The sequence below is a fragment of the Marmota monax genome, unplaced genomic scaffold (genome assembly GCF_021218885.2).
Source record: "Marmota monax isolate L192 unplaced genomic scaffold, Marmota_monax_Labrador192_F-V1.1 WCK01_AAM20220418_F8-fsc00086, whole genome shotgun sequence".
NCBI classification, from domain to species: domain Eukaryota; kingdom Metazoa; phylum Chordata; class Mammalia; order Rodentia; family Sciuridae; genus Marmota; species Marmota monax.
In genome coordinates this window covers 5,622,881-5,650,281 of record NW_026693086.1, presented here as the reverse complement: position 1 = coordinate 5,650,281, position 27,401 = coordinate 5,622,881, and the positions used below count along the sequence as shown (strand labels likewise).

General features: G+C 51.3%; 2 protein-coding genes and 1 long non-coding RNA gene across 5 annotated transcripts; 2 read left to right on the top strand and 1 right to left on the bottom strand.

Moving 5' to 3' along the window:
* Nucleotides 1–15,817, bottom strand: Tlcd3b (TLC domain containing 3B). Of its 3 annotated transcripts, XM_046454430.1 has the most exons (8): nucleotides 15,694–15,817; nucleotides 15,238–15,368; nucleotides 13,422–13,587; nucleotides 10,033–10,163; nucleotides 4,728–4,811; nucleotides 1,817–2,051; nucleotides 1,330–1,425; nucleotides 1–1,076 (listed from the first exon to the last, which is right to left on the bottom strand). In XM_046454430.1, the coding sequence occupies exons 4-8, from the start codon at nucleotides 10,155–10,157 to the stop codon at nucleotides 789–791; spliced, it is 828 nt and encodes a 275-aa protein (XP_046310386.1). In that variant the 5' UTR covers nucleotides 10,158–10,163; nucleotides 13,422–13,587; nucleotides 15,238–15,368; nucleotides 15,694–15,817; the 3' UTR covers nucleotides 1–788. The 3 variants fall into 3 exon arrangements, with proteins under 3 accessions (XP_046310386.1, XP_058438633.1, XP_046310387.1); XM_058582650.1 differs by lacking the exon at nucleotides 15,694–15,817 and having other exon boundaries at nucleotides 15,238–15,386; XM_046454431.2 differs by lacking the exons at nucleotides 10,033–10,163; nucleotides 13,422–13,587; nucleotides 15,238–15,368; nucleotides 15,694–15,817 and adding an exon at nucleotides 5,719–6,479.
* Nucleotides 8,768–12,050, top strand: LOC131424551 (uncharacterized). Its single transcript, XR_009227807.1, has 4 exons — nucleotides 8,768–9,785; nucleotides 10,074–10,283; nucleotides 10,438–10,549; nucleotides 10,768–12,050. It is a non-coding gene; the product is annotated as an uncharacterized LOC131424551 (long non-coding RNA).
* On the top strand, nucleotides 14,286–26,423 carry LOC124099389 (late cornified envelope-like proline-rich protein 1). The gene is made up of 6 exons (XM_046454432.2): nucleotides 14,286–19,738; nucleotides 19,979–20,013; nucleotides 20,527–20,670; nucleotides 20,909–21,058; nucleotides 25,684–26,180; nucleotides 26,339–26,423. Exons 2-5 carry the CDS (start codon nucleotides 20,008–20,010, stop codon nucleotides 25,795–25,797), a joined length of 414 nt encoding a protein of 137 aa, XP_046310388.1. The 5' UTR covers nucleotides 14,286–19,738; nucleotides 19,979–20,007; the 3' UTR covers nucleotides 25,798–26,180; nucleotides 26,339–26,423.
* Nucleotides 26,424–27,401: the final 978 nt, after the last annotated feature.

Below are 27,401 nucleotides of genomic sequence, written 5' to 3'. Positions count from 1 at the left end.
TGGCGTTCACGCAGACGCAGATCGTCTTTATTAGCGGTCTGTAAAGCACCTCCCAGGGTCCCCCGACCCCAGATTGGAGGAAGCCTTGAGAGGTCTGTAGCACCAGGGACATGCCAGGGCCCGAGGGCAAGATGTGCAGCCTGATGGGAAGGGGCTGGGTGCCCTTCACCGGCCCCCCGGGGTTGCTCAGCACTGGGAAGGCTGGGGGTGGGGGTAGCAGCCACCTCCCTCCCCACCCCAGCAAATCAGTTTGAATTTGAGTGAATAAATAAAATAAATAAAATCCCTCAGGCTGGCCTCCCTGGAGAGGAGCTGTGAGGCAGCAGCCAGCCCTCAGGAGGCCCGCGGGGTGAGTCAGGGTGTCCCCTCTCTCCCAGGTGACCCAGGAGCAGAGAGGGATTTGCAGCAGAGGGGCTGGGATGTATGTCCTTGGCAGCAGGCCACCCCCATGTCCTTGACTCCTGGTCCCCTTGAGTCCCTATCTCCCCACAGGCCCCCCAGCCCTGGCAGGTAGGAAGTGCGCTCCCTTCCCCTTTCCTGGCTGTCCCAGCGCAGGGGGTGCGAAGGGGCTCAGCCTGGCTCCTGAGAGAGGTCCCCTCTCTCCCTGCCTTGCGGTCACCTGCTCCTGTTCTTAGCCCCTGAGGGAAGATGCCCCTCCCCCTCTGAGTCCATCGGTCAGTCCTGGGGCTGTCAAGGCAAGGGGCCCCTGGCTCCCAACCCCCACCCACTAGCCCCAGAGCCCTGTCCCCAAGGGGGGTGCAGGTGGGGAGGGTCCCCAGGCCCCACCCTCAATCCTGGGTCTGACAGGGAGAAGGTGGCGGGGAGCCTCGGGGCCGGAAGAGGCGGCAAGCCCCGCGGCAGATGAGGAAGAACCAGTAGAGCTGGGGGGCGAGCAGCAGGGCGGCGCCCAGGTTGACGTGGGCCGGGATGGCCAGGGGCACAGCCAGCAGGGGCAGCCCGGCGTGGCGCCCGTAGGCCCAGTACAGGTAGGGGAAGAGCAGCACCCGGCAGCACAGGAAGCTGAGCAGCATCAGGGCCCCGTTCACCTTGTGCAGCAGCGTGTGCTGCTGCTTGTACTGCGGACAGAGCACAGGTGACAGGGTGGGGAGCAAAGGCCCTGTCCCCTCTGCGCACCCCCTGTCCATCTTCCCGCAGGTCAGAGGCCTCAGAACAATCCCCCACCGCTGCCTCCCCTCCAGCCAGCCTGCGTCTCCTCCCACGCCTGACACTGCACCTGGCGGCCTTTAAAGAGCCCCAGAGGGTCCCTGAAAGTGCCTGCCCTGCCTGGGCCCTGGGATCAGGCTCCTATGCCCTCAGGTACCCTCTCACCTGGATGAGGATCTTGCCAAGGCAGACAAAGGGGGTGCTGACTTCTGCCATCAACATGCAGCCTAGAAAGAAATCTCCCTTCCCCTGTCGCCACACCTGGGAGGAGAGGCAGGAGGGTGAGGGGCAGCCCTTCCTCTCCCCCATCACTTAACTGGAGAATTTCAGGAGCAAAGCTGGGCGCCTTGCCTCTCTGCATCCCTCCTAGAGTCCTGCAGGTAAGATGGCCCCTCACACCTCAGGGGAGGAGACAGAGGCTCAGAGACACGCAGCAGAGGCTCCACAAAGTGCCACAGCTGGGCACGGTCCTGCTGGGCCAGGCTGATTCTAGACCTTTGTGCCTCCTGTGACCCGGGCTGGGCTGGTGCCCAGGAAATGTCCCTCCACCCCATCCTGCTGGGAGGGCCCCCAGGCCCCTGCAGCTGGTGTGATGTGAAGGACAAGCACCCCCCTGCGCCCCGCCAGGCCACCTGGCTCTGGGAGCACTCACCACGGAGACGGGGAAGCACACCAGCACCATGACAGCGTGGTGGAGCACCATGAGGAACTCCTTGTGCAGGTAGCCTCGCACCACGGCCCAGGTGCTGCCCGGTGCTCTGCGTCTCCCGTTGTCCTCTCCATGCCCTTTGACCTGGTGCTTGTGCCAGTGGCAGAGGAACATGGCGTAGATGTCGTAGATGAAGTAGGGCACTGCAAATTGCGTGTAGGCGGAGGAGAGCCAGTGTCTGTGGGGCAAAGAGAGGGGGAGGGATCAGGAGAGGGAATGGATGGCTCCTGGTGCCACTAGCACCCGATGCTCCACCAGAGGCAGATCTCAAGGGACGCCCACAACCCTGAGATAGAAGTGAAGTCTCAGGTGAGAACACAGTGAGTTATGGATGATGGAACCGAAGGGTGGAGGGAAATAAACTTGCCCAATGTCATATAGTCACACAGCTGCTGAATGTTGGGGCTGGGATTCAAACAGACAGACCTCAGAAACCACCATGCTGCGCTTGGGTTCTCTCTCTCTCTCTCTCTCTCTCATATACTTGGGGAAAAAGAAAAGAAGACCAGGAAACACCTATAGATCAAAGGGCAGAGATGCAAGATATGAAGAGAATCAGATTAGGACAAAGCACACAGGAAGTAAAGACCTATGGTTGAAGACCAATTGCTCATTTAGTACAGCCAAGTACTATACTAATATCGAAATCTCTACATTGTGTAAACTTATTTACTCCTCACAAAAACCCTACAAAAAGCCATACATGGTGGCACACACCTGTAATCCCAGCAACTTGGGAGGCTGAGGCAGGAGGATCACAAGCTCAAGGCCAGCCTCAGCAACTTTATGAGGCTCTAAGCAACTTAGCAAGACCCTGTCTCAAAGTAAAAAAAAAGAGCTGGCGATGTGGCTCAGTGGTAAAGCGTCCCTGGGTTCATTCCTTGATACAAACAAACAAACAAACAAAAAAAAAAAACCCACCATAAAAAGTAAGCATGGCTTTCATCCCCATTGTACAGATGAGGAAACCGAGTTACAGAAAGGATAAGCCAAGGAATAACCACGGGAAGCTCTCTCTCTCTCTCAGCCCACAGGCAAGGTAGAGGTGCTGCCAGTGCTGCTTGTTCTGCCTGAAGGTGGCCTGATTGCTTGCCTTTTCAGGTCCTGCCAAGCATTAAGAAGAAAATGCTGAGCAAAGGTGCCATGGACAGAGAAAGTTCTACATATATTGAGAGTAAACAAAACCCGAGAAGCACGTGGATATGCAACATTGCATTTTTCTTCTTGAGTCAGCACAGTGGCACTTTCTGCAGTCCTGAGACAGGTCTAAGGTGGGAGTGGAAGGTCCAAAAAGCAGGCCTGGGGGAGCCTGCCCAGCTAGCCAGGGGACAAACACAAAGTCAGCTAGAGGCACTTCATAGAGAAAGAGCCAGAGCCACACGTGAGGAGCTCCGGGGGTAGAGGTCAGCTGAGGACAGGGGGTGGTCCCTGGGAAGGCTGGGTGGGAAGGGGCCAGGCAGCCCACTGGCACCAAGATGATGTCAGGGAAGAGGACTTGAGACCCATGGTGCGGTGGTTCTGGGCATGAGATGGGAGAGGCAGCTGGTCAGAAACAAAGGGCAAGTAGTTCAGGGAGAAGGTGGGAGAGGACCAAACTGGCCTCAGAGAAGTTATAGCAGGAAGTGGTCCAGAGAGCTGGCCCAGTAGACATGATGGGGATGGGACAGATGGGACCTTGGAGTGTGGGGGAAGAGGCAGAGGGGCCCCAGGCCCTGGGATGCCATGTGGAGTGTTAAGTCCCATCCCCACCCTCTCAGCAATTAGGTGCTCATAAGTAGGAACAGCTGTTGCCCCTGGATTAACCCTGATCCTCCCTACCTACCTGAGGATTAAAGGGGGAAGGAGGGACAGGAGCAGACCTGGAGGAGGGGGAGGAAATGCAAGAATGGAAAGGTGACTTCTGGGTAAGAAGGCATGAGAAAGGGACTCGTGGAAGCCCAGGCTTGCCTTGGACCCTGTGGCAGGAAAGAGCATGGAGAAGGCGGGAAGAAGCCAAGTCTCTGGGCTGGGTCTGAAGAAAGAGTTAAGCCAAGAACTAACTGTTCTACTCACTTCCTTACAGAGGAGAGAACTCACCCCCAGAAAAAGAGGAGGCAAAGAGAGAACAGGGGCACCTCTAGATCAGGGTCATCCAGACAATATCACCTGGGTCTCCAGGGACATGAGGGAAGGAGAGCAGAACCAGTGGGGCAGGTGTCACGGGCACCCTCGCCGCAGGCAACTTGCAGCAGCCTGTGGTCAGCCAGGACAGGCTGGTCAGCACCATGGACAGGGCCCATCTCCTCCTCCTCCTCCCTCCTGCCCCACCTCTCCAGCCTGGGCCTCTCTGGCAAGCACCAGGCACTGCAGCAGCTGCCTGTGCCAAATTTTGGCCTGTTCGCCCTCCCTTCCCCTTCCCCCACTGCCTGACCTCAGTGGCCTCGTGTGTCATCTCTCCTCTCTCGGGAGCTGAGGCGACACACCTGAATTCTGGGAGGAGTTAAGGGGTGAGCCCGGCCTGAGAGGAGAGCACGGCAGTTGAGTTTGTTGGAAGGTGGGTCTGAGGGGTGGTGTAGGTGGAGACAGAGGAAGTGACATTCAGAGCCCACTACAATACAAGAGGCCCGGAAGCTGACCAGGAACGCTTTGAGGGTTCTCTTTGATCCCTACTTCTGCTCTCCTGGTTCTGACCTTTGAGGACAAGACAGGATAAATTTATCCCTGGTGTTGAGTTGCAGCTGTGGCAGTAAAACTTGCTCAGGCCCAAGTGAAGAGCGTGGGGACCACTGGTGGCTCCCCAGAGGATCTCGGGTATTCTGGGATCACACACATAACAGAGGAGGGACTTGGGCAGAGGTGGGTGCGTGACACTTACTGGTCATCGATGATGTGCTTGCAGGAGGTGGAGACGATGTAGCCAGCTGTGGAGGCCATGATGGCTTGGACGGAGGACACTAACCTGGGGAGACAGAGGGAGGAGTGGCAGGTGGGGAGGTGCGTGCCTTGACATCTCCTTTTCACTAGTAGTTATTTGCTTTGGGTTTGGTCACTTCTCAGGCCATTCCTGGCTCACCTCCCAAGACCGGGCTTTCCCAGATTCACCCACCCTACCACCACCACCTCCAGAGTCCTGAGTTGCTCCGCCACTGTCCCTCAGTTTGCCCCATTCCTGGTGGCCTTCCCCTTCCCTTGGCTTGTGAATACTGAGTGGCCTTCCTCTCAGGACACAGGGAGGTCACCCTGAGGTGAAACAATGCTGGGAATGTGTGGCTGAGAGCAAAGCCTATGCCCAGGAGGGGACGCCCAGGAGGGCAAGGGGAGCCTGTGCTGTTCCTGCCCCACTTGGCTGCCCAGTCACCATGCCACCCATTACTCGGGCCCCTGGCCCTGCAGTGAACCCAAATTCCTCCTGGCCACTTTCCCACTGTCTCCTTGACTGCCACGGAGCTCCCCTCCCGGTGATGGCCCTAATTCCAGGGTTGTAGAGAGTTCCACTGTTCACTCCTCTGTGCCTCGTCCCCAACACTCATCCTGATTCACACATGGTGCTCTTCCCCTTGTTCCCTGACATCTTATAGGAATGTTTTAGTCACATGCTGGCCCTGTTTGGGAGGTGGGAGGGTGGCTGGGAGAAGGGAAGAAAAGCAGTCTGAACACTAGTAGACCAGATGGCTGGTTTGGGGAGGTCTCCTGGGAAGGTGAGTAAGACCCCGAAGGAAGGGAGCTTGGCAGCAGAGCCCACTGACCACCGCCAGGCTCCCCGTCCCCACAGGGGCCAAGGGTGCAGGGAAGTGATGGGGTCCCTTCTGTCCCCATAAAGCCTGAGAAAGAGAAAGGGACTAAGCTGGGGAGGGGATGCCGTTTACCTGGCTGAGACAATGACCGCGTCGGCCTCCTCCCAGCGCAGCTGGGGCAGCCGCTGGAGCGTGTTCTTGGAGAGGAGGAAGAGTCCGGGGAACACCACCCCCCCAGCCACCATCGGGGTCAGCATGGTGGCTCAGGACTCGGGCAGGGAGACGAGCGGGTCAACAAGGGGCAGAGAGGCAGGGCTGAGGGGAGTTGGAGGTGGAGCTGGGATGCAGAGCCGGGGGAGGGAGGGAGAGGAAGGGGCACAAAGGGGACAGGGCGGGGACGGGATGGGACAAGGGAGCTGGACCAGAGGAAGAGAGAATGGGACTCTGGATCCGACTGGGGACACAGGGAGAGGGCTGGCCAGGCAGAGCAGGGAGCCCAAGGACGGGAGCAGGGAGCAGGAGAAAGCGGTGAGGGATGGGAAGAGGCGACAGGGGAGGACTTGGTGAGGACCGAGAGAGAGGGGACAGGAGGAGGAGGATGCAGCTGGGGGAGGGGAGGGAGAGCCGCGGCAGGTGGGGGGGTTACGTGGGGAGACTGGGAGGGCCCGAGGAGGCGGGCTGGGGGGAGAGGTGCCAGCCCTGAAAGGAGGGAGGGGGAGGGACGGAGCCAGAGGAGCGGCGGGGCGAGTGGTCAGCGGTCAGCACTGCTCTCCCGCCACCACCGCCTCCTCTCGGCTGCCGCCACAGTCCTTGCTGCCTGGCAGGGACGCGGCACATGGCATTATAGAGAGTTCATGCCCAGCCCCCTGCCCCCTCTGTGGGGAGGGGGAGGGGGAGGGGAAGCTGCCAGCCTGGGGAGGGCGGGGGAAGGGTGGGGAAATGATGGCACCGACCAGACACCAAGAAACCGGACCTGCAGCAGCGTCTCCCATGCAGCTCTGTGCCACAGCAGCGGCTGCGACAGAGATGGGGGGAGCAGGGAAAGAGGAAGGGGGAGGCCCTTAAAGAGACAGCAGCTGCGGCACAGGGGGGCTATTGGGGACAAGGGCCATGGAAGGGATGGCTCTTCTCGAGGGAAAGAAGGTGATCTGGGGCTCCCTGGCCAGCTGCGAGGGGGCTCTAAACCCCCATGATGGGCCTGACCCCATTTCCCATCAGCACTTTGAAGTGCCTGGTATTTCCTCCTCTGCCAATGCCTCCCAAGATGTGACTGTCAGTGGCCTGCCAGGGATCTCAGCTTAGGGGCCTCTACTCCTGCCAAAGAGAGGGTTCCCTGGGGAAGGGAGCTGCAGGAAGTGGTGCATCTCAACACAGAGTCCTTCAGACCCAGAGCCCCTGCTCCACCCCCAGGAGAGGGAGGAACCTCTGAGAAGCATGAAGCACCTTGTTTGTGTCCCCAACTCAGCTGCACGGCTGCCCCATGTCCTTATCTACTGCTGGAACAGTACCAGGTGGCTGTGCTTGTCCCCTTTCTACTGGTCAGGAAATGGTCCTAGGCACTGAGTGATGCTCCCAGGGTCACAAAGTTAAGAAATGGTGGGAACTCAAAAGAAAACCCACCTGGAGCCCAGGAGGCTCCGGCCACATTCCTCAGGCTGCCTGGCCTCCCCTGGCTCCCTAGGTGCCCACCGCTTTTTTTTGCTCCTGGTTCCCCTTCCTCTGCTACTTCACAGAACAGTCCAGTTTCAGAGAGGAAAAGTGTCTCAGGGGTTGGCTGGACAGAGTCCCTCATTCAATCACTAGGAAAGTAAGGTCCAGTGACTTGGTCAAAGTCAACTAGGCCAACTCAGAGCTGCTCCTCACTTTCACGTGGCCCCTCTGGAGTCCTGCCTTCTGTCCTGAACCAATGGTTCTGTGGATGTCTTCAGGACATGGCTCTTGCTACCCAAACCATACTTTGGTCTCCAGGTTTGCCCTGAGCTATGGCTCAATAATCAGGGCTACAGTTGGCCTTTCCCCCTCCCAAAGCCCACTCCTCTCCTAAAGAGGCAAAGGCTGGAATTTGCAATTTTGTGCTGCCCTCTAGTGGCCTAGGAAAGACCAGGACAAGTCTCACCTTAGGCGGGAGTTGGAAACAGTTTTAGAGACAATTTGTAGACTTAGTTCCTGACCTCAGGGCTTCACTTAAGAAAAAGGGGCCCAATTTCCTGACCTTTATTATATTCTAACCAATTTTCATAGCGACTTATGCAGTACATGGAGTGGAACCCAGCAGCACTTTACCACCAAGCTACATCCCCAGGTGGTGGTATTCTCAGTTCATTGAAGAAACTGAGGTTTAGAAGTTTAAAAAACAAAAACTTGCCAAGATAAAACAGCTATGAAAATTGGTTAGAAGCTGGATTTTGAACCAATGTTTGCTTAACTCCAGAGTCAAAAATAAGCAAAACTGCAAAAGGAACTCAGGAGGACACCAAAACTAAGGACCACAGACTTGGTCAAGCAACTGTGGTTTTACCTTGGATGAGGTAAAACAAGGGTTTGTGCTTTTTGCATGTGTGATTTTTTTTTTCTGCCAGGCATTCACTTGGACACCCTAATGAATTCTGCCTTCTGCATACTCATTGTCCTAACTATGGTTTGAAATAGCTCATGTTTTGTCAAATGGATCATAAATTTGCAGCTCGAGGGCTCAACAGATCCCACAGGCTTATTTATCTATTTGCACTCAGGATTAAAGCTAGGGACCCTTTGCCATTGAGCTACATCCCCAGCTTTTTAATTTTTTTTTGCAACAGGATCTTGCTAAATTGCTTAGGGCCTCAGTCTCCACAGCTGCTGGGATTACAGTACGTGCCACAATGTCAAGGCCACAAACATGTTGTTTCACCAATATGGTGTTGTCAGCAGAGTACAGGATTTTCTTAATTTAATTTCTAATTTTTTGTCTATGTTCCAAGATTGCCAAATTTCACAGAAAAGCTCGACTTTGCCAGGGACAGTGGTGCATGCTGTCATCCCAGTGGCTTGGGAGGCTGAGACAAAAGGATCCAGAGTTCAAAGCCAGCCTCAGCAAAAGCAAGGCACTAAGCAACTCAGTTGCTAAATAAAATACAAAATAGGGCTGGGGATGCGGCTCAGTGGTTGAGTGACCCTGAGTTTAATCCGAGGTCCACCCACCCCTCCCCCCAAAAAAAGGAAAAAAAAAAAGGAACGCTCAACTTCTAGCCTGGGGATATAGCTCAGTGATAAAGCACTTGCCTAAAATATTTGAGACCCTACATTTGATCCCCAGTAGCAAAAAAAAAAAAAAAAAAAAAAAATCTCAACCTCTTTTAAGAAAGAATCAGAACAGGTAACATAATGATTTGTTTGTGTTTTGTTTTGCAGTACATGGAGTGGAACCCAGCAGCACTTTACCACCAAGCTACATCCCCAGCACTTTTATTTTTTAAATTTTGAGACAGGGTTTCAAAGTTGCCCAGGGTGGCATCAAACTTATGATCCTCCTGCCTCAGCCTCCCAAGTCACTGAGATTATAGGTACATCACATCACCCAGCCTCCAAAATGTCTTGCTGGAGTTGAGCACCCGCTATGGCCATTGGATGGAGTCCTCCAGCTCAGACATCTTTGTGTTATTTTCAGGAATTTGCAATCCCTCCTTGAGAGATGCTAATTCACATGACTCTCACCTAAACATCTCCATGAAGAAAGGAAAGGGAGTGTCATAATTATTAAACCCATTTTGAAGTGAGGAATTTGAAGCTCAGAGGCTAAAGGACTTGCCAAAGATTCCATAGCCAGTGTTTTTTTGATCTGGCTTGAACTCAGGGGCACTCAACCACTGAGCCACATCCCCAGCCCTATTCTGTATTTTATTTAGCAACTTTGCTTAGTGCCTTGCGGTTGCTGAGGCTGGCTTTGAACTGGCTATCCTCCTGTCTCAGCCTCCCAAACCACTGGGATTACAGGTGGGCGCCACAGTGACCAGCCATAGCCAATTTCTTTTGTTTTTGTTTTTGGGTACCAACCATTGAATTCAGGGGCACTTGACCACTGAGCCACATCCCCAGCCCTATTTTGTATTTTTATTTAGAAACAGGCTCTCACTGAGTTGCTAAGCACCTCACTTTTTGCTGAGGCTGGTTTTGAATTTGCGATCCTCCTGCCTTAGCCTCCCGAGCCACTGGGATTATAGGTGAGCAGTGTCTTTTTGTGTGTGTGGTGCTGCAGATTGAACCCAGATCCTTGTGCATGTGAGGCAGGTACTCTACCAGCTGAACTATATCCCCAACCCATGGCCCATGTCTTTTGCCTCCTAACCCCGAGCCGCATCAGATCCCACATTCTCCTTCTGCTTCCGCCACTACCTAGTCCTGAAGTGAAGAGATCAGCTCCAGCAGCCCTGGCCCCCAGGAAAGATACTCTCACCCTGGTCTTCTTACTTGGATGCCACCAAAACAGCCTCTCTTGCCTCCATCTGCAGTTTGGTGTAGTTCTGCAGGCCCCAACGGAGGATAGCGAAGAATACTGGGAAGAAGACGCAACCTAGTACAAAGAGCAGGGCCATGCCTGTCTGAGGTAGAGAAGGGGAAAAGAAATGGTTATGAGAACTCCTTAACCCTGCAGTGGTCCATGAGATCCACTCAGCTGCAGCCACTGAAAATCATTGCGTTTCTAACATCCTTCATCCGGGGTAATTGAACATCCTGGTGTTTGGTTTTTTTTATGTTTCCTTTTGTTTAAACCTAGTATTATTTCATTCATTTTCCCTGCCATCCCTGAAGCTGACCTACACCTCCTAGTCCATCTCACACCTTAAAATGGCTTCTCTTTCTCCTCCACCGCAGTGATGTGCCTGCCCTTTCTTAACTCCACCCTGATCATCCTCCGTTCCTATGTCACCCTTGACTCCTCCGAGGGGCTCAGACTTCTCACAGGGTCTCACCTCTCAGCGACAAGGTGGGAGGGCTGAGAGGGAGGTTGATGTTTCTCCTCAGCACCCAAAACTTGGGAAAAGGAAGGGAGGGGGTGTTCAAATTGTCAAAACACTTGAAACTTTAAAATAACATAAAAAAAAAGAAAGCCAAAGTGATTTTTACCCCATAAAAACGAAAAAAAGAAAAAGGAAACCCTGAAAACACGGATATTTACATAGATATTATTTTTGCCTGGCAAAGCCTCCCCTCCCACCCGCTCCGAGGAGGAGAGGAGTGGGGAAGGCGCAGGAGGGACGCAGGTGGTCGGGGCCTGCCATCCTCCATCCCTGGAGTGCTTCTGAAGGGACCTTCTCAGGCTACAAGGAAATGTCAAACTGCAAGGGCACGAGGCTGCTCAGCCGAGGCAGTTGGAGCCACAGGAGCATCACCCTCCCATTGGCCAACCTCTTGACACAGGTGCCCTATCGTTTATTTCTGCTGGGGCGGATGTGGGCAGGGCGTTCTACCCATTCTGTGTAGAATTAGCCAATTAGAGTTCGTTGATGACTTGATGGACAGCACATTTCAGAGGCGGAGCTGGAAGAAAAGGAATAGGAAGAAGAGGGAGAATAAGAAAGGTCTGTTATTGCTTTAAAAGGTAGTAGAGAAGCCTATTGCCGCATCTCATGTCTCTAATCCCAGCAGCTCTGGAGGCTGAGGCAGGAGGATCTGAAATTCAAGGACAGCCTCAGCAATTTAGTGAGGCTCTAAGCAATTTAGTGAGACCATGTCTCAAAATCAAAGAAAGCAAAAACAAACAGCCTCGAGATGTGGCTCAGTGGTTGAAGTCTCTGGGTCCATTCTGTGGTAGTGGTGGGGGAAGGTGTGGGGCAGTAGAGAAACTAGCCCTGGAGCACCTCAGCGACAAGGGAGGCTGAAGCAGGAGAATTGCAAGTTCAGCCTGGCAATTTAGGGAGACCTTGTCTCAAAAGAAAAAAAAAATATGTAAAGGACTTGGATGTAGTTCAGTGGCAGTGCACTCCTCAGTATCGCAGGTAAGTGAATACAAAAATTAAAAATGCTAAGGAAATTTTGGCTCTTCATTCCCTGAATAATGGTGAGCAGAACCTCTGTGGGCCTCGGTATCTTCCTCTGTGAGATTGAGATCATAATGATGACAGCTAATTATATTGCATTTACTGTGGGCCAGACTCTGATCTGAGTGCTTAAAAACATGAAATCATTTTTTCCAAATAACCTTGTGGGTAGGGATTATTATTGTATCAACTTTACAGTTGGGAAAACAGTGGTACAGAAAGGCTTGGTACCTACCCCAAGGTTACAGTCAGGAAGGGAATGAGGTACAGTATTTCTTTCAACCATATTTTCTGAATCTGTTGGTCTCTATAATGTTAAGCAGATATAGGAAACTCAAAAACTCATTATCCTAAAGGAATTAAAGGGTTTTTGTTTGTTTTGCTGCTGGGGATTGAACTTATTTTATGAATTTTTTTGGGTTTTTTTGTTATGTTTTTGTTTTTTTTAAGGAGGAAAAAGATAGTCCTGAATACAATTTAAACATCTTAATTCATATTTTTAGAATTTTTGTCTGTTAACAGTTCTTGCTACTTTTTTAATACTTATTTTTTGGTTGTAACTGGACATAATATCTTTGTTTTATTTATTTATTTTTATATGGAGCTGAGGTTCAAACCCAGGGCCTCCCACATGCCAGGTGAGCGCTCTGCCACTGAGCCACAATCCCAGCCCCCAGTTCTTGCTACTTAACTACTCAACCTCCACCTTGGGCCTCTGAAGATTAAAGATTAAGCCAAGAGCAAGGTAAAGTTATTTAAGATGAGGCCTCTGGTTGCCTAACCAGTGATCAGTGTCCAGTCTCACTTTTTTCCTTTTGAATGTGTCCATTTAAAAACTACATTTCCCAGCTACTCTTGAGAGAAAAGTTCTTTTGTGTGTGTGTGTGTGTGTGTGCGCGCGCGCGCCCACGCGCTCACGCATGGGGGTGGGAGGGTGGGTATTAGGGATTAAACCCAGGGTGCTCTCTCACTGATCTACATCCTCAGCCCTTTTTATTTTGAATAGGATTTTGCTAAGTTGCTAAGGCTGGCCTTGAATTTGTGATCCTCCTACCTTAGCCTCTGGAGTTTCTAAGATTACAGGTGTGATCATTGTGCCCAGTGAAATCTCCTTTTTAAAAAGGCAGCACAGCTCACAAAGAAAGGAATCCAGATGGACTTTAAAAGTTAGGACAAGAGCCCAGTGGGTGGTGCACACCTGTGGTTCCAGCTAGTCAGAAGGCTGGGCAGGAGTTAGATCTCAGGAGTTTTAACCAACACAGTGAGATGATGTCTAAAAACAGAGAAAGGAAGGAAGGGAGGGAAGGGGAGAGGAAAAGAAAGAGGAAAGAGAAAAGAAAGAAAGAAAAAGATTTCCAGAGATACTTTCTCTTTCATGACTCAGCCCACACACACTGAAAGATAATACTGAGTTGGGATTTGAAACCAGGCCAACCTGTCTCTGGTGTCTGCCCTCCTCTGTGCAGGTTCATTGTGAGGATTAAATAGAGATAATGTACATAAATGACTTCCCACAGCATTCAGTTACTATCATCGCGAGCACCCAGAAGGCTGTGTGCTAAAATCTCTCTACCCTCTCATTCCGCCTTCCCTACCACCTTCCAAACAATGCTCCCATTTTACTGCTGAGAAAACTGAGGCTGGGAGAGCTAGGCGACTTGTCCTAGGTGGCACAGTCAATGGCAGAGCTATGACTGCTGCCTCCCAGGTTGGGAGGGGAGGGCAGGTGGAGGAAAGCCCAGGCAGAGGCAGGAGTAAGTGGGCCAGCCCCCCTCTGGTGCTGAGGGGTACTGGTGTTGCCCTGGATGTGTGGCTTACCCTGGAACACAGCGTGAGGGAGGGTCGAGAGCTCTGGGGCCATGAGCTGGGAAAGGTCAGGTCCGCGTTTCACTGGATTCTGGCTCCCCTGCAGTTCTTTCTCCTGTCGTCAGTATCTTCTTGTTTCAAGCCAGACAGTCCAAGGCTGCGCAGGCATGCCTGGGAACTAAAGGGTGAGGGGAAACAGTGGTCTGCCTGTTCGCTTATTTATTTTTTCTGTACTGGGGATTGAACCCAGGGACGCTCTACCTTGAGCTTCATCTCCAACCCTTTTCTTTATTTAAAATTTTAATCTTATTTTAAAAATATTTTTTAGATGTTGATGGACCTTTATTTTATGCATTTATTTATATGCAGTGCTGAGAATCAAACCCAGGGCCTCACACATGCTAGGCAAGTGATCTACCACCACTGATCCACTGATCTTTCAGCCCCAGATACTGTGTGTGTGTGTGTGTGTGTGTGTGTGGTGCTGGGGATTGAACCCAGGGCCTTGTGCATGGGAGGCAAGCACTCTACCAACAGCCCGATTTTAATCTTATTTATTCATTTGTTATTATTATTAGGTACTGGGAATTGAACCCAGGGGTGCTTAACCACTGAGCACATCCTCAGCCCCTTTTATTTTTATTTGAAACAGGGTCTCACTAAGTTGCTTAGGCTGGCCTTGAACTCGAGTTCCTCCTGCCTCAGCCTCCTGAGCCATTGGATTTCAGGCATGTACCACTGCATCTGGGAGAAAGAGTGGTTTAGAGTAATGGCTTTCAACTTTTTAAAAGTGACTCCCCCCCCCCCCGCACCCAGAATTACCTTTTATTTTATGAACTGAACTGAGAGCAAACTTTACCACCACTACTACTACTACTACTACTACTACTACTACTATTATTAGTTCTGGGGATCAAATCCAGGGCCTTGAGTATGCTAAGATATGCTCTACCACTGAGAGTGGAAAATTCCCTCCACCTGGGGAACTTTCTCTCAGTACTGCCTGGTCCTTATGTGCAGCCTTTTGTGTGGTTCCCCCAAATGCTGGTCATGATTTCACAGCCCACTAGTGGGTCACAACCCATGTAGGTCAGCCTTGGGTTGACAGCAGTGTTTCTCAACTTTTTCCCCCCATTACTGCTCTTTTAAGAAGACTTGAATATATGTGTGTGTGTGTGTGTGTATTTTTTCCTCCTAATTGCTGCCCATTGTGTTTTATTTATTTATTTATTTTTATTGTTTTAGGCACTGAGGATTGAGCCCAGTTCTTCACACATGCGAGGGGAGCACTCTACCACTGAGTCACATTCCCAGCCCCCATCATGAAATTTTAACAACACAGATGTTCTGTACATCTGTTTATGTATATCTGTGCTTCATATGTTAAAGAGTAAGAATATTTTGCCCCAAGAACCAATTTTTAAGGGGTACTAGGGATTGAACACAGGGGCACTTAATCATTGAGCCACATCCTCATCCCTTCTTGTTTTGAGACAGGGTCTCACTAAGTTACATAGGGCCTTGCTAGTTGCTGAGGCTGGCCTTGAACTTGGGATCCTCCTACCTCAGCCTCCTGAGTTGCTGGGATTACAGGCATGCACCATGGTGCCTGACCCAAGAACCAGTTTGTGCCCTCTGAGGGGCAATGTACCCCAGTTGAGAATTCAGGAGCAACAACACTCTGACAAACATTTTGAGTCCCCCTTACACACACTATCCCAATCTCCAATGAGATGTTTCCATTTTTCAAATGCATAAGTCGAGACTCAAAAGTATTTTTATTCATTATTGAAATGACTGATCATGAGAATGGGAATCGAAAACTTACCAATATCCTCGCTTAGCTTCTTATCTTCTCCAAACCTTTGTTCCCTGATGTGCAAAATGATGGAATGGATTCAAAGAAGTGTTTCCCGAACCTCAGTTAATGGTTTTGTTTTGGTTTTTGTACCATTTGACCTAATAATAGCAAATAATTATACAACATCGACAGATGCCAGGCACCAATCTAAGCCCTTTACATATATTATCTAATAATAATAATATATTATCTAATCATAATAACTTTAGAAATACCTTCCCTGTACAGATGAACAAATTGAGGCACAGAGAGGCTATGTGACTTGCCCAAGGTCACACAAGTAGTTAGTGGCAGAGACAGGACTTGAACCTAGTAGTCTGAATTCTTGGGTTCCCACTTTTAACCATGTACTCTAAAAGGATACTTTTTTTTTATTGGGGTGGAACCCCCCACAGGTACTTTACTACCAAGATACACACCCACCTTTTCTTATTTTATTTGAGACAGGGTCTCACTAAGTTGTCCTGGCTGGCCTTGAACTTCCGATTCTCTTCCCAGGGCTTCTCTGGGTGCTGGAGATCACAGGGGTGCATCACTGTCACCGGGTCTAACTAAAAGGAAAGTTTTTAATCACAATAAGAAATAGAATGCTTGTAAATAGACAAGTAACATATATACATATATAAATTGGACAGGCCATAACCTTCTATCCAGAAGATGTCCCCACTGCACATTCTGAGCTGGAGGCTGCTGTCTCTTGGTTAAAAGAAAGAGAAAAAGATAAGCACAGATAGAAAGGTGTTAAGAGGCCCTGGCAGCAGAAGGAGACTTTCTCCTGGAGCCATCTTAAAAGTGTTGAAAGGGAAGTGGATGCCGAACTGCTTGTACCACCTAAAATAAACCAAGATGGGATGCACTCTGTGCACACTGCACCTTGTCGGGTGTTCTAGAAGTGTGTGGGCTCCCCTGTGAAGAAAGGGAGATGGTACTAGCCAGTCCTGGCCTGGGAGTGCAGCCAGAAAGCTTTTGGCCACCACCGCATGTAAAGGGGAAGTGTGGGGTGGCACTGCCATCTCCCCTCTCCCACCGGCTCCCCACACCAGTCTCTCACCCCATCCTGTCCTGGCAGACCTGCCACCGGTTTACCTGGGTCCCTGTTGCTTCAGGCTGCTGTGCTCACCCTCTTTACCTGGGCACAGCAGGGCCTCTGCCCTGCGGGCGCACGCTGTGATATCATCACAGGCTGTGAATAAGTAAACAATAAGTAGTCAGAGTGGCCTGTTCCCCACCTGACACCAAGAGAAGGCCCAATTCCCCCCACTCGTGCTCTGGGGAGAGTCTTGGCCTGGGTGCCTGGGTATTTATTATTTAGTACTTTTGTTTGTACCTGTCCCAGGTGAGGTACAATTCCAAACGATTCCAGTCCAAAAAAAGCACAACAGAGGAGAAGGAGACACACAGCAAGGGCCCAAGTCCCCATATGTTGGCTGTGTGATCTTAGCCAAGTTGCAGTGCCTTTCTGAGCCCCTGTTGTGTATATACACAAAGTCCCATTGCCTGGACCTGGATCCTGGTTCTGCCCTCTCACTAGCCAAGAGTCCTTATATAAGTGACTCACCTTCTTTGAGTCCCTTGGACTTCTTATCTATAAATGGGGACAATAACAGAGCTGCTACAAAGGGTTGCCCAGATGATTAAGTGAGAAGATATGCATAAAGCATAGTTCTTAGGTATCCATTGTGATCTCCATTAATTGTTTTGTTGTTGTTTTGCAGTTCTAGGGATCAAACCCAGGACCTTGCTCATATTAGGCAAGTACTCTACCACTGAGCTCTCTGATATTTTTTAATGGTCTCTTGTTCCATGCTAGGTACTTTACAAACCCTTTCTCTAACCAGCACAAATTCTGCCAGCTTCTATGGAAGTCCCCACTTTACAGGTGAGGAAGACTGAGGCTCAGTGAGGTCAGTTGATCTGCCTGAGGTCACACAGGCACAATGTCAGAACTAGATTTCCAATAGCCAGATCTTGCTTGATTCTAAAGTGTCTGTTTTCCCAAGTGGGCCTCATTCTTTCCCATTTATAAAGTGGAAATAATGGCTGCTGTCACCCAGGTCTACAGGGAGGATTAAATAAGATAAGGTCTGCAGAGAGGCCTCTATTGATGCTGGCTCAGCTCTTTGGCCCCCCAGGGTAATTACCAAGCACAGGCCTTTCATTTTTATAATCAGGAGGCTGGTGAGCCTAATCTCTAGGAGACAATGCTGCCTGCTAGCCATAGGAGGGGGCTGAAGGGTTAGATCAAAATCAGATCTGCGGGTGCTCTTCCCAGGCCCAGGCCCAAGTCTGACCAGGCTTCTTTCATCTCTGGCCTTCTCTGTGGCCAGTCTCACACCTGGCCCAGGATCATCCAGAGCATGTCTCCCTTCCCTAAGGGCAGCACAAAAAAACCTGTGATACTATCCAACATCCCCAGTTTTAACCTTCAGGGAGAGGGACACTGATGTTTATCCAGCTATTGTGAAGTCAGTTTCTCTCGCTGCCTCCCACAGATTACCATCTGATGTGGGTAGAAGTGGGACTTTGGCAGAGTGGGGTGAATACGTCACCCCTCCCACTAGCCTGCCTGGCAACAAGGCCTGGTGCACTGTCCACCTTCCTGCATAATGTATGAGCCAACAGTAGGAACAGAACACCATTAGCAGTGAGTCTGACCACTGCAGACCATGGCTGTGTCCAGAACCCTCGCCAAAGCTGACGTGTCTGTTGGCTCCGGCTGAAGAGAGGGTGGGGATATGTATCACCAGAGGCCTTTCCTGTGGCCAAGGTGGGAACTGGCCTCATCCTGATCCTCGGGGACTCTATCAAGTAAGAAGACAGCCCCGAGAAGGCAATCAGACCCTGTCTTCAATCAACAATGGTGACATGGGGAGAGTCCTGTTTTCTGGGCTCAACCCCCCCAGGGGTCTAGGGTGGCAGTGGGAGTGGTTGGGAACCCCTTGGTGTGGTTGAAGGTAGGAGGGGCGATTTGGAACCCAGGGATGCAGTGCCTGGCAATTTCTGTGGCTGCCTGATGGCACAGGAAACCCCCTGGGACAGCAGCTGTGTACATCAGGGTGAAGAGCGAAAGGGGGAATGGTGTGGCATTGCAGCTGGGGGGAAACACCAGGCTGCAGCATTGCGTAGGAAGTCAGGGGTCTCCGTGGGAGGTGCGCTTGTGTGTGTGCAATCAAAGGCCAGGAGTGAGAGGGGGATCCTTGAGGGCCTTGCCAGCCAGGGCAGCCCTGGCCCCCGGATGACAGCACCAACACTTCTTCCTTCATGGACAGAGTTGGATTCGGGTCATTCATAGAATCAGTGAGTATTAATTACTGTGGGATCCCCGAGGCTAGGCCAAGTGCTTGAGCTACAGAGATGAATCAGACCAGGCCCCAGCCCACAGTCTAACTGGGGAGCCAGACACTGAAGTGGAGAAATCAAATACCTCAAAGTGATGCTTGACTAGCAGCACCTATCTAGGGCTGTGGGAACGTCAGAGCCCAAAGCATCCACCTCCTCCTGAGGTTGGCAGAAAGAACCCACTGAGGCACAACTGAGCACAAGCTTGAGGGATGAGGAAGAGGTTGGTCATGAGGAAGTGAAAGGAAAGGTGTGATAGGCAAAGGGAACAGCGTCTGCAAAGCCGCAGAGCTGTAAGACCCTGAGCACTAACTCAGGAACCTTCAACAGATCTTATGAGGAGCTTTAAAAGAACGGACTGGGCATCAAATCTGATTTGTTTTACACATATTATCTGATTCCCCTCCTGCAGTAGAATGCCAGCAACGTGAAGACAGGAAATTGGCCTCATTGTCAGAGCTCCAGGACCCACAGTGGTGGCTTTATCCCGGATCTAGTAGGAAGCCTTTGGAAGATTGAAAGCAGAAAAGTAACAAGATCTGATGTGTGTGGTAGGAAATAACTTTGACAATGATGTGAATGCTGAAAAAAAAAATAGGTGTAAGAATGGAGAAATGAGGTCAGGTTGGTAAAATATTGATAATTCCACGCAATTAACAAGTAGTTTTGATTTGCACAATATTCCTGTGAATCAGGTGGCTCCCCCTTTTGTAGATGAGGAAATAGACTCAGCAAGTCTCATTAACTTGGGCGAAGTCACACAGCAAATTGGTGCAGTAGCCCAGGGTTTCAGTCCTTCCTTTGCAGCACCCAGAATCCAGGGCGGCACCTCCAACGGCCAGCGCCTGAAGGAGATCCGACCTAGGCAGGTGACAGTTCGCTATTCCGGTTCAGTTCCAGCGGGAAAGCCCAGAGGATGGCGGTTCAGAACCCTTGGCCGAAAATCAGGCGGGAAAAGCTAGGCGGGAAGAGGGTGTTTGAGTCTCGGCGGCCGCCGTAGGCGCGGCACTCTGGTACCTATGGCAACAGCAAGAAGCAGCGCAAGGTCCCGGGCGGTGCTGGCGCCACGGCGGATTGGACCCAGCGCTGGCGCGGAATCTGTGAACTGCCGGCGGCTCCGAGGGTGCAGGTGATGGGGATGGGTGGCCCGAGGGAGCCCGGGTGTGGGGCCGCGGAGGGGCGTGACCTGGGCCTGGCTGGGGCCTGGGAGGAAGGCGCCGCCCCTGCATCCCCGGACCACCCACCACGGTCCAGACCGGAGCCGTCTCTGGGCCTCAGTTTCCCCACACGGGAAATGGGAGGAGGAGAGGGCACCCGGGCCAGCGGCCCCTCTCAGCCTCTGAGCCCAGGTCCTTCTTTTTCTCTGCAGCTCCTGGAGTGACTGGCGCAGCCTGCCCCATGGACGTGAGTCCAGGCCCCTTCCCTACCCTGCTGCGGCCCCCTCCGCGCCTCAGCTCCCCTTGACTTTGCTCGCCTCCAGCTAGGGCTGGGGAAGGAGCTTTTTACCCAGCATGGACCCTTCCAGCTTAGGACAAGAGCTGGGAGAAAATCAGGGTCCTGGATGGACTAACAGCTGGAGGGCACATTTCCTGTGTTCCCGGCAAGATAAAGAGTCTACCAAGTCATCTGGGAGAGAGGGTGAAGTAGTGGCAGTGGGGTCAGAGATGGGGTCTGTTTGGAGAAGCGAACTGAAGAGTTTTTAAGTCCTGGGAGATTCTAGAAGTATTGGATGGCGGTGAAATGGGGACGACAAGGGAAAAGGCAGGTTTGGGGGACAAGATGGTGAGTCAAGGGATCATCCAATTGACTCTTTCTCCCTGGTCTAATGGTTGCTCCTCCCCCAGCCACCCCTGTGTCCTCCTGTGTTCCTGCTGCCCCCCCCACCTCCTTGTCACCCCCCTTCCTCTGCTTGTCCAGGCCTCCTCTAGCCCATGGGATCCAACCCAGGCTTCTGCCAGCAGCCCTCCCCTGCTGCTGCCCATTCCTGCCATCGTCTTCATTGCCGTGGGCATCTACTTGTTGCTGCTGGGCCTAGTGCTGCTGACTAGGCACTTCCTGCTGGTGAGGGGGTCGTGGGGAATAAAGGGTGGGTTCTGGAAAACGGGATGCTAGTCAATCTGCCCCTCATCTGCAGACTTTTACTGTGAGTTCACCTTCACCCTATAGTCCCTGCATGGATCCTTTTTGTGGGACCCGGAGTCCCTCCTCCCTGTCCCCAGGCCATCCTTATTTCGCCCCCTCCCTATCCCTACCTACCTGCTCTGCTGCTCCCGGGATCCTGAGCCCTCCCATCTCCTAGGCCCAGGGCTGCTGCACAGACTGCAGCTCCCCCTGCAGGAAGAAAGGTGCCTTACAAGACTGTTGCTGGACCTGTGCTGAAGCCTGTGACTTCCCTCTGCCCAGCCCAGGCCGCTATCTGGATGCCTGCTGCCCCCAACCCAGCGAAGCTGTGAGTTCTCACCCTGCCCCGCAGAGCTCTGATCTAGGGATGATCTGTGCCTTTATTGTCTCTGTTCAACCACATTCGTTACTGAGCACCAACTCTAGGTGAGGCACGGTTCAGGTATTGAGCTATGTGAAGACAACATAACAACACATCAGGTCCTGAGGAAAATAGGGCAACCACCAGGGAAAGGTGATCTGTGCAACATGCACAGCACATAATCAACACTTCCGAAAATGGTAGTTAAAAGGAAAAATAGCTACGCCAGGCACAGTGGCACATGCCTGAAATCCCAGCAACTCAGGAGGTTGAGGAAGGTGGATTGTAAGTTTGAGGCCAGCCTCAAGAACTTAGTGAGACCCGTCTCAAAAAAAAGTTTTTTAAAAGGGTCTGGGAACTCGGTGGTAGAGCACTCATGGGGACTGAAAAAACAATAAAAAAGGAAAAATAGCTCACAGAGCACCTGAGAGTCATTGAGTGAATATTATATTCCAGAGAACACCACTTTATTGGCATTATTATTTTTCCTAGAAACCCTGAGATCTAGGTATGTATTTTAATTTTAATTTTTAATTGATACATACTAGTTATGTGATTTGGGTATTTATTTATTTGTTTTTGGTAGGGGGTTGAACCAAGGGGCTCTTAACCACTGAACCATGTCCCCAACCCTTTTTTATATTGTATTTTGAGACAGAGTCTCACTGAGTTGCTTAGGGCCTTGCTAAGTTACTGAGGATGGCTTTGAATTTGTGGTCCTCCTACCTCAGCCTCCCAAGCCAATGGGATTACAGGTATGTGCCGCCACACCTGGCTAGTTGGGTATTTTAAAAAACTTATATATATATGTTTACAAAAATATTACAAAAAAGTATTATTTACAAAGCACACATGTAAAACCACAAAATATAAATCACTTTATAAACCAATTCTCAAATCCAAAGTGGCTACATTTTGTGTATGTCCCTCATATGCTAATATCCAGTACTATTACTACTGCACCTTACTATTATTTGGCAAAAATGGAGTCACACCATATAGACCATGTCACCAAAACTGCTACCTGCCCTTTAAACTTGACATGATACCTTGGCCGCCTCTCCATGCCTGAACATGTAGGTGGATAAGTATTATTATGCCCTTTCTGCGGGGGGGGTGGGGGTAAACTGGCTTGGGGAAGTTGAATGGCTTTTCAGTGTTACCCAGCGAAGCCTTGCTTAGAAAATTGCTCCACAGTCCTAGCTGCGGCAGAATCCTCAGGGGAGAAGCCTGGCTCATCGAAGACAAGCCATTTTTACATTTGTGGGTTTAAAGATACTAAGTTTAGTGATCGACCACCGTTTTAGACAGTGATATTTTGAGCTCAGAGAATTAGACAGCAAAGCTTCTGCCCTTGGAGCAGTGACCTTCTCTAGGAGGAAGTGGGGGATAAAAGAACAAGCCCCAGCAAAGTCAAAACTTGGGCTGACTGGGCTTGCTGCAAATTCCTGGCAGATGTTTTGAGTTTCAAAATAAACTGTGGGACAAGGAGCTCTCCTCTTTCAAATAATCTGCTTCTGATTCCCCAGGGATAGCCAGGAGTAGGGCCCCAGCATTACTGATGAGAGGGAAAGGGGAAGAAAAAAGACGACCTTGGGTTCTATCTAGAAACTCCTATCTTATAGGAGATGCCCAATTATAAAGTGAGTTGTGGCCCCCTGTCCTGGGGACACAGTCCCCTTGCCTGTCTGTATGCATGAGGTAAACTGACAGGGAAGCATGTCTTCCTTAGGAGAGAGGGTGGGGTGAGATGTACTGTAAAGAAGGACTGGGTCCCCCCACCTGCCAATTCAAGGCTGTAGGATTGGCAAGGCTCCAGACCTGGAGACTTTAGGGCCTGAACCTCTCCGGCTTCTGCTGGAGTTAGGCAGGAAGGGATCTAGAAGAGCCAAGGGCAGGCAGGGTCATCCTGTCCTTGAGCTCTTTCCTCAAAGTACACTGCAGTCCCTGTGTTCGCTAGTTTCCTTATAGTAACAATGACAGCCACAAAGGTGACAGAGCTCTGCCTGTATTACAGTTGTAGACATTTAAGCTCACAGAGGCTTAAGTGACTTGCCTGAGGTCACACAGCTGGGCCAGCCAGACCACAAACCCAGGGCTCTTTTCCTTTCTCAGGAAAAACCTGCCTGCCATGTTGCTTTCCCTGGCAAATGGTGAGGATCTCATCCTTTCATTTAAAAATTCATCAAAATATTTATGAAATCACTGTTGAGGCTTTGTGCTGGACCCCAGGGGCTCAGCAGAAACAACACAGACAAGGTCCTGGCCCTCCCAGGTCTTACATGGACAGAGAGAAATAGGCAATTACAGTAGAGTGTAAGGAGGGTATGATATGTGCGTGATCAGAAGCAGGTGGGGGAGTTAAAGGGAAAGCCACTCACTCAGTAGGTGTGGAGTGGGACTGTAGTTTGTGACCTTCTAGTGAGCTCTCACATGATTTTGATCCACACCAGTGTTAAGAATTACTGTTAAGGGGAACCAGAACTACAGTGGTGAGAATGCTCCTATCAAGTACGGGCTCAGTGCTTCCCAGTGACTCTCCAAGTGACCCTGTGAAGCAGGTGCTGTATTGATTTTAGAGATGGAGAAACTGAGGTTCAGAACATGAATTAGCCAAGCTGAGATTGAAGCCTGGGCCTTTCTGAATTTCGAGCCTGAACTGTAACCTGTAAAATGATGACTGGTCCTCACGAAGACCAAGGGAAATTCCAAAGTGAAAGAGCCTAGTTCTAGAAATGCAAGGGTTAAAAGTCTTGTGGAGTCCTTGTTTAATGTACTTAAACAGCAGATTCCTTCCAGAAGCCACATGGCTGCTTATGAGAGTCAAGAAACCCATTAGCCAGTTATTAATGACTGGATCTAAACCCTTCAGTGCACAGAGCCAAGAAATACTTTTAATACCCTGTTTCTGAGGTAAGGGCAGTGTAGTTGCTCTCAGCCACCAGCTCTGTGTACAGAATGATGGTGTGGTCCTCAAAACCCACAGAGCCAACTTCATCCCCAAACTGGGACTCCCCAGAGACACCCCCAAACCACACCCTCATAAACACACAAAAACCATTTCTCCCTTCCACCATGACACCTCTAGCCCGCTCCCTCTGTAGACATTAGCACAGCCCAATTCAGACCCCTCTGCCTGCCATTGGCAAATCCCCTCCCCTTGCTGGAACCCTAGTGACACTGATCTCACCAGTCATCTGACACCGCACCCCGAAACCTCAGCTGTTGAAAAGGTCATTCCCCTATTCCTGGCTTGGCCCGGTCTCTGATTGAACAGTGCAACTGTGACTGTTACTCCTCAAGGAGCCAATCTTCTGTCACACAGCCATCCTGGGTGTGTCCCACTGCAGCCATTTGGCCTGCCTCCAGTCCATGCCTGGGGCAGTTGCAGATCATCCTTGTCCCAGGCAGAGGAGCAGTAAGTGGAGGGGTCAGATCTCCCTATCTGTTAGGACATGATGTTCCTTTTCCCTGACCAACAGACCTTGTTTTCCTGGAGCCTAGAAGCCCTCTTATTTTTGCCTAAAGAGGGAAAAATGAAGTGTTTAGATTCATCCATTCATTCAACATTTTTCTGCATGTTGGACACCTGCCAAGTTCCCTACACTGGCCCAGTGGAGGACAGGAGAAAAACTGGCCTGCCTTTGTACCCCAGAATGAAGTTGACATGCCTAGTCCTGGGAGATAGTGGGGACTGGGGCATCGTAGGCCTAAAGACTAGCTGACCCTGGTCCATCCCAGCTTTACTGTTTCTCTTAGGCAGGTCACTCCCTTCTCCGAGCCTCTATTTCCTTTTTATAAAGAGGCCCACTCTTCAGGACTGTGATAATTAAAAGATACAATCTTAAATTTTAAAAAATTGAAATTGTCATTTTTCAAAGAAAACAAAGTTTTAAAAATCATTCATGAATGTAGTCTGTGCCCTACACAAAGTTGGGCTCAACAATGAATGACATCCTGCAGTTGGGTCTCATGCCAAGAAAGAAGTCCATATAACCACTGCAATTCTTTTCATGATAGACAGAAAAACACGCATGCTTTCTCTTCCTATCGCCTCTCAATTGCACAAGGCCATGAGGTTGTAGCAGAACCATCTTCACTGGGACACCTCAATTCTAGCATAGACCAAGGACCCGCTGGTGCTCAGCCTCCTTATGTAAGCAATGGGAAGAAGGAGAGAACCCCTAAGTAATGGCTCCAGCTCCTGAGCTGAAATGCTAGAACACTGCCTCATTGCTGATTTCCCAGTAGCACAGGGAATAGCTTTGTTCTCAGGAATGGTGGATGGTACTTTTTTTTGGCACTGGGGATTGAATTCAGGGAACTCGAACATTGAGCCGCATCCCCAGCCCTATTTTATATTTATTTAAAGACCAGTCTCACTGAGTTGCTTAGCACCTCCCTTTAGCTGAGGCTGGCTTTGAACTCACGATTCTCCTGTCTCAGCCTCCTGACCTCTGGGATTACAGGGTGGATGGTACTCTCTATACCACTAGCAGTTGCGACTTCCACAGCCCCTCTGTTCCCTTCTCCCCTTGGAGGGAAACAGACTGCGGCTCTGGTCCTCCCTCACCACTCTCTCCTCTCCTTAGGGTTGGGCTCCTCAGTGCCCCCGCTGCTGCCCGCTCTGCGACTGTGCCTGTGCCTGCCAACTTCCAGACTGCCAGAGCCTCAACTGTCTCTGCTTTGAGATCAAGCTCCGATGAGGACCCAGGATCCCTGCCCTTTGGGGAGCAGCCAGCCACCAGGGCCCACAAGCTCCCCTCCCTCAGGGCCCCCAAGACACTTTTTCTCCAGGCCATTGGAACCACAAATGGCTCACCACTCTGGCAACTGGAGGGCTGGGTTCCCTGCAAGGCAGGGCTCAGAGAGCCCTTGGGCAGCTGGACTGCAGCTCCTTTGGAGGGTGGGAGGGAGAGAGGCTGCCCCTCTTTCCCTCCCCAAGTAAACTATTGTATTTGATTTGGGGGATGCGGGGAGCATTGCTCACCACAGACTGCATGATGGGTGGGACTCAGCTGGCCTTGAGTTTCAGGATTTAGGGGTGCCCAACCACACCCTGTTCATGGACTCTTGGTTATTTTAGGAGGTGAGTATTTGCCTGCATCTGCTCTCCCTCTTAAAAAAAAAAAAAAAAAGCCATCATGAGTCCCAGAGTCACCGGGAGAGGGAATCAGAGAAGGAGGCATAGGAGGAGGCAGGGTGGCCATCCCATCTAACTGCCTGTACTCCTTTCCCTCCCCACAGACCTCGGGTCTAAGATTGATTTTCTCTTGACAACCAAGAGCTTCAGTCTAGGTCTCCAAGGAAGAAATTTCCTCTGAAGTACCGGTGAGTGGGAGGGGACCCCTCTCCCCCTAGGGCAGACCCAAGGCTTCCTCCTCCTTCCCCCATGGAGGGCCCCACGCTGGCTTGAATGTCAGGGGCTTCAGGTTTCCCTAAATATAGGTCCTTTGCAGGGGATTCGTGGCGGCAAAAGGGCAAGGGTTACCGAGAAGGTCGGGGACATTTGTGTGTGGGGGGAGGGCAGGAGCTGCCTTATAACCCAGTGTCCGCCTGGCTCTCTCGCCGCCGACCACGCTCTGCCTGCGCCTCCCTTTCAGCCTCGCAGCAGGTGGGCAGCTAGCCGAACTCTGCGGGGTGGGGGTGGGCCGAAGGGGTCGGAATGGGGGAAGGATTCGGGAAGCTCAGTAAATATCTGGGAGCGCGGAAATCGGAAATCTGTGGATCAGCGCTGGGGTGGATTTTGTATTGGAGAAGGAATTCAGGTTCAGGGAAGACGTTTCGCAGGGACACTTGTTTAGGCCAAGTCCTAGCCGGTTAGTTTCCGCACAGTCTGGTTTTCAAGTCTGCACCAGCAGCGGGCGGAAAGCGCATGTGCCAGAGCAGGCCAGGCTGGCCTTCCCGGCCCGGAGCCCGACTCTAAGCTGACGGGGAACCCCTTGTCAGGGCGGGACCCCACACCTAGGGGAAGGCCTCGCTACGGCTCTCTGCAAGCCCAGGCCGCTCTCTTCCGTTCCCAGTGCTTCCGTTCGCCGCCCTTCTCTCCGCCTCTCTTGCGCCTGAGTTAAGGACTGGGAGGGATCGGCTCCGCCACTGAGCAGGACAGCCCACGGGCGAGGCAGGCAGACGCCCTACCTCTTGATTTGGTTATGATGTGACATGCGATGCAACCACGCTGGCCGGAAGCTGGGGCTGCCCTGGCGCGGGGATGGTACCTGGGAGGAGAGGCCAGCCTTCGTATCTTTTGATTCTTCTATCGCTTTTCCCCCACCTCCCCATCCCCATCTCATCCCGTGCCAAAATTCCG